The sequence below is a fragment of the Drosophila kikkawai genome, chromosome X, assembly GCF_030179895.1.
Source record: "Drosophila kikkawai strain 14028-0561.14 chromosome X, DkikHiC1v2, whole genome shotgun sequence".
In the NCBI taxonomy this organism is placed as follows: domain Eukaryota; kingdom Metazoa; phylum Arthropoda; class Insecta; order Diptera; family Drosophilidae; genus Drosophila; species Drosophila kikkawai.
In genome coordinates, this window is record NC_091733.1 from 20,113,429 (window position 1) to 20,119,769 (window position 6,341).

At 41.5% G+C, this 6,341-nt stretch overlaps 1 protein-coding gene across 1 annotated transcript; it reads left to right on the forward strand.

Moving 5' to 3' along the window:
- Positions 1-4,293: 4,293 nt before the first annotated feature.
- On the forward strand, positions 4,294-5,536 carry LOC108084315 (uncharacterized). The gene is made up of 2 exons (XM_017180481.3): positions 4,294-4,451; positions 4,505-5,536. The coding sequence occupies exons 1-2, from the start codon at positions 4,421-4,423 to the stop codon at positions 5,311-5,313; spliced, it is 840 nt and encodes a 279-aa protein (XP_017035970.1). The 5' UTR covers positions 4,294-4,420; the 3' UTR covers positions 5,314-5,536.
- The last annotated feature ends 805 nt before the right edge of the window (positions 5,537-6,341 follow it).

Consider the following 6,341-nt stretch of genomic DNA (forward strand, 5'->3'; position numbering starts at 1 on the left):
GAATTTTATTATTTTAATAATGGTTTAATAATAATAAAATTTAAAAATGTATGCAATGGGTTAAATACCCAAACTTGGTTGTCATAACTACTTTTTTAATCTTTTTTTTTAAGTATATATTTTATATAAAGTTACTTATATGATTTAATAAGAATTTTTAATATAAATAAGTGTCCTGTGGTAATATTATAAATTTTAAAAATTCAACTGATATATATTTTACCCACACTTGACTCCCATAACTACTTTTCCTTATCCTTTTTTCATAAAACTATCTTGAAGATGACTCCTTAATGCTCCTTTAATGCACAGAAATGCGATACACTTCCTTGTTTGTCTTTAAACCCCGTCCCCTCCATCCTGGCAGAGGCCAGTGTAATTTCCCACAACAAGAAGACAATTAAAATTTCACGCCAATAGCTCAGGCCTGGGCCGATCGCAATGGGTTTGGATGGCCACATGTTAGCCGAAGGACTAATTGCAGGAAAAGGAGCGGAGCGAGGTAAACAAATGCAATTTGTCGGGAGCGGCGGTTTCCGTTTGATTGATATTGATTCTGGTCGAGGAGATGGAAGTGGAAAATGGGAAAGGAAAGAGCGAAGAGCGAAGAGGAGGGGAAAAGGTCAGGTGACCTGCGAAGGTCGTTAGTGGTGGGGAAATTAGAGCGGCTTCCAAGGACTCAAGCGCGCGCTTCAATGGCGTTTTCGGGCGCATTAAAGTAATTAGCGTCTGGCGGAGCATCAAATGCGGCGAAAAGTCACCCGAGTACGAGTCTGAGTACGAGTCCTTCGTCCTGATGACGCTTATTGCACTTAAATGCATATAATTGCCAGCCCAGTCGCATATCCTGCGGTCTGCGGTTGGATTCGAATTCGAACTCGAGCTCGAGCTTCGACTGCCAATGCCAATTGAATGCTTAAAATAATTGCACTTCTGCAGCACAAAAAAAAAATTGGGAGAGTGAGGGAAACACTGGGGAAAAACGGGGATACAAAGATATAAAAAATATAAAATATATATAAAATATATATAAAATATATATAAAATAATATATTTGTAAACCCTTAACCTAAGTTTGACTTTAAAACTAAAATAAGCTACATTAATTTTGCATAAATTATAAAGAGAAGAGTTCTAGACTTTGGTCATTATTTTATTAAAAAATAAATGTTTTAAATGTCTAATACTAAAATATAAAAAATATCAAATATAGGGGATCTAATTCTATATAAAATAATATATTTGAAAAACCTTTAACTAAGCTCAACTCTAAAACCAAAATAAGCTGAATAAATGTCTCATAAATCGTTATTTTATTTAAAAAATGATGGGTGATATGGCTCATATTTCTTCAAGTGTAGGCTGCGGGAAATTATGAAAAAGAAATGTACGAATGCTGAAACCGCAATGCGCAGTTGTCCCACAAATGCCACACCCCCTTTTCCTTCGATTACTGGACAGTTGCCAATGCCAGCAAAGAAACTTGAACAGTTGGCAGCGTTTTTCCGGTCTTTCTGCCTGCTCACCAGCTGTCCATATATGTATATATTCCTTGGCCATATTATATATGTATGTATATATATTCATCTATCTGTGTTTCTAAATATCAGATGAACTTAAAAATTAACTATAAATTTATAGCCATAAGCTTTTAAAAACTTTCTGAAGATATATTTTTCCAAACATTGAAATATTCTAAAAATATATTCAATCTTTTAAAGGTGCAAATTTTAAGGAGTTTATGTCTTAATCTTACATATGTTCTTATAATATTTATTATTATTATTATTCCTTGAGCCATCAGCCATCTTCCGAGTGTCAAATTTACTTGTCACACTGGTAGAAAAGGAAGGAAGGAAGGTACCTATATGTATATGTATATATTCCCCCGCCCATCCACTCCAACCCACTGGACCCGTACATCCAGCAACCAAGTCTCCTTCCACCTACCAATTCCATTTCTGATCTGTTTCCGCGGGGCTTGTGGAATCTTAATCGGCATCTTTGATATTATAATGTTCGTGTTACTGCGTGGACAAACGTAATAAAATAACTGATCGTTGTCGCTGATAAGTTAATTTACTTTTAATGTGCTGCCCTCGCCCGACAATCCGAGGATCCAAGAGCCAGCATCCCAGATCAGAGGAGAGGCAAGGGGTAGGGGTAAATGGCTCTGGAGGTGACAAAGGTTCTCACTGGGGACCCAAAACAAGCCCACGAACGAGACTAAGGCTGGCAGCGATTGATCTTGGTTTGGGTTTCACTTTCGTATGCCCTTTGTTTTGATATTATAATATTAAAAATAAATATAGTTAATTATTTTCTTAGTTTTTCATACACTTTCAGAGATTTTATTAAAGAAACTTTATTTATTTTTGCTTTATCTTAGTTTTAAATTGAATTTCCCAAACAAAAAGGGTATTTCCGGCTTCGCTTTGGCCACCTTCCACTGATTTGTGTTCGTTTTTTCCCCCCGCCTTGTTTTATTTGGCTCTGTTTTTAATTTTTTTTTTGTTTGTGTTTTGTGTTTGTGTCGGTCGCGTGTGCCGTCGATGGCCAACGTTGTTGCCAACTGATTTGTCAACAACGTGGCCAACAAAGGTGTTCTCCTGCTCCGGTTCACCCTGCCCCCGGGGATTTATCGCTGCTCCAGATCAGTCACTATATATACAACGGCAATGGCAACTACACAGGATAAACATAAAGCCTGATTCGGATCTCTTGGAGCGCGGCGCTCGTTTCGGCATTGATGTCCCAACCCCACTAAATGGAGGCTATTTAAATTTTTACTGCCTGCCGGCACCTATAAATCGGCTCGAGGATGCATTTGGGTCCTAGGATCTGGGATCGATCGGTCCTTCCACCTGCCTTAATTTTTACGAGCTCGGCTTAGCCCGCTTGGCTAATCAACACCTCGTGATGATTCCGGTTCCAAGGCCGGTAATCCTGGAGGAGTGTGGATTTTGTCTTTTATGAGTGTGGAAAGTGTTTCAAGGATTGAAAGTAATTTTTTAAAAATTGTAGTTGAACTTGTAGAACTTGAAGTGAGATCAGAGTTTACTTTGATTTGAATAAAGGTAATGATAAACTTTCTAGTCAAGAAATGGCCTAGCCAAAAATAGCATCTCAAGAAACTCTTTCCGCTTTACGGGGTTTCCCTTTTCTCCGTTTCCGGTTCTTTTTCCTAGCAAACTTAGCTCGTGCCAAAACCAACTTCGTTCCTCCAATTTGTAGATAAACCAATGTTTTCCTCCGGCAATCGCCTTATTTCGCTTATTTCCTCTTATCGGCAGATGGGTCTCTTAATTAGGAGAGCAAGTTGGATAAACGGCGGCCCAGGCGACACTTGCCACATTTGCATCGACCATAAAAATATGCCCCCTCAAAGTGCAGCCACTTAAATGGAGAGAGACTGAAGCGGTCTAAGAAGTGAAAATGTATTTTATGGCTCAATTTGGTGCACATAAAACGGGGGGACCCATACAAAGTGCAACATTGTAGGCCGAATGAGCGTTAACGATGCTTGGATCGAAGGCGAAGGTGTGATCTCTGGGAATGGTGGCGTGATCGATATTGTTTTTAGTGATATATATTATAAATATATAATTAAAAGATATATTTCAGTTTCCTAAATCCAATTAAGCCTTAGTTTCTTCAATATTTATATCGGCGTTGCGCATCTTATTACCAATTTTATCTTGTTCCTCACGCTGCCATCTCTATTTATGTTTTTATATTCACCGATAGTGCTGGCTGCCTTTCAGCTGATTGTTGTTAATTTTTATGTGCAATTAATCGGCTTCGCGCATTGAGCATTTATAAGCATTTCTCGCACCAACAGAACCAGAGATCCCATCAAAAAAATAAAAGGGGTTGGGCGAAGAGGTATCTTTGGAAACTGAAAAAGAAATTAAGTCGCTTTGAATTAAAGTGAAATGCAAAATGCATCTCCTCCGGCTCCTCCTCCTCCTGCTCCTGCTCCTGCTCCTCTCATAAAACGACCAGCGGAGGCAACATTGTGCCCTGAAAGGAGCACGGAATTCGGAAGGGAGGACGACTGCCGACAGTCGTAAAAGTGGGCAAGGTGTTGAGATCGGAGCCAACTGTTCATTGCTGCTGGAAACCTTTTAATCCGGGGCCACAAACGCCGACAGATGCGTCCGATATCCCGCTGTTCGAAGGGAGAAAATATTGGTTGGATCCAACAGCCAAGTAAAAGCTGTAAATGTTCAAGAACAGGTCAATGAAAGAGACTGGGGTAGGGTCTCTGAGTGGAAGCATTCTGAAACATTAAATAAAAAAAAACTAGTAGTGAAGTGAAGCCAGTTTGACTTGAGAAATTTGTAAAGGAAGCCTTGGAAAATCGAAGCTGTCAGTACAACATCAGCAGCTCTCTCGTTCACTTACAGTATTATTCAAAATGTGGAACATCAATAAGAGCTCTTCTTTTAGTAAGTATTCAATTCTTTACATCGCGCGGTCATAACATAACATAACCCACCAGATATTGGCAATTATAAGGATCACGAATCCTCCGACGAGGCCTCATCCTCGCACAGCGAATGCGAGGGTCATAAACTCGATCACACCTTGTCGGACACAGAACTCTGCGTTCAACCGGAGGTAGAGCATTCAGAGGTCTCGGAGCTGGTGGCCAAGCTGCAGCAGTTTTCATTTAAGAATTCTGATGGAGAGCAGCAGCCATTAGAGCAGCTCCAGTCTACCCCGGAGGACTTAGCCGAGCATCGCAATGAAAAACCAAAAGAAAAGCGTGAGCCAGAAGTCAATGTAAGCCCCGAGCAAGATGGATCAGCTAAAGTCCCCAAAGACAAACCCCAGCAAGCAGTAGAAGTCGAAAAGGATGGCCAGTACTTTCTCCAAAACCTCCGAGACGAGCAGAAGCGTCTGCTCGCCTTGGCCGACACTGCCGACAACTATGCCGCCACTTTGGGCACCAAGCCAAGCCGCGGGGAATATGCTCTAGAGAAGTTGAGGGTCTTCTCGGGACTAGTCAGACTGTTGGTGACCTCCAAGATGAGTCAGTTCGAAAGCTTATGCCAGAAGAACATAAACGCCTCGCCCGGTGACCAGTTCCCAGTGACCGTTAATGATCTGCATGGATTCTGGGACATGATTTACCAGCAGGTGCCACCTTTGGACAAACTCTTCGAGGAGATCGAAGCCCTCAAGGCAAACAATTGGTGTGCCCCGCCTAGGTCAGGAGGAGTCGGATCTTTGGACCACAAGAAGACCTCGCGTTCGTCGACACAGAAGAAGAACACCAAGTCCCGGGAGACTCAGTGGCGCTGCTAAGTTGATTGTTTACGCACAGAATACCCCACCAGAGAGATGCCTCCAAATTCCTTGTCAAAGTTGGAACTTATTTTTATTGCAATTGCTGGAGCCTCGTTACCTCGCACATCATTCGAAATTTTTTTAATTTTTTAAACTAGCATCTATGTGGGCATAAAACTGGGTTACGTGTAAAAGCAGGTTGAGAACACATCCTTGAATACAAGCCAACTTATCAACCTTATATATTTTATGTCGGAATTTTACTGAATTTAAGCCAAGCTGAGCTCTTTCCTTAAGCCAACACCCATTCGTCCTTGGCCAAGGTGGGAAAATCTACTACCCCCCCCCCCCATTTTCTTGATTCGTTTTTTCCCCCCTGCTTAATTGCATAATTTCATATTCGGTTTCTTTGGCTTTCATTGCCTGCTGTTCCTTTTTTTCTCTTTTTTTTTTTGGCTTTTGTTCATTTGCCAGAGCTGTTACCTTACTCCTCCCCCTCAGGGACAAGGGGGGAGGCTCTTCCTTTTAGCAGCTTAATTGCCATGGCCGAAAGTGGCAAAGAAATGCAGCTCACTAATTACAACAACTCCGCAGAGAGAGAGGAGAACAGAAGTGGAACAGAGGAGAATTAGTGGCAGTCAGGCATGTCCTGGAGGGGGGTTTCTTGCCCCCTCCTCTTGCCACCCCATTCGAACGCCTCTGACGCGGGTGTCCTTCAAAAAAAGGCCAATTGTCGTGCAGCGGCCACGTTGCATGTGCAGCCTCGAGGGGGCATCGAATATATGTAGAATTTCCAGTCATAAAACTGCGGAATGTCGCCAATTAAAATTGTTGCACACACACGGCGACCGGGTGTGAGTGTGGCTGCCAGTGTGTGTTCGTGTTGCACATGCACAGTGGTGGCGCCCATAGGCCAAAAATCAAAAAAATTATTTCAACAAATATGTACGAAAAGTAGAAAAATCGTCTCTTAAATGTCCAAACTTCCTTGTGTCATACCAGATTTTTTTGAAAATCGAACAGGACTTTCTAAAAATAGAATTAAA

What these genes read in the sequence shown, in the direction of transcription:
- LOC108084315 (XM_017180481.3), top strand. Translation starts at nt 4,421, where the DNA reads ATGTGGAACATCAATAAGAGCTCTTCTTTTA. An exon ending in CAATAAGAGCTCTTCTTTTA is followed by an intron (nt 4,452 to 4,504) that starts GTAAGTATTCAA and finishes ATAACCCACCAG; the next exon opens with ATATTGGCAATTATAAGGAT.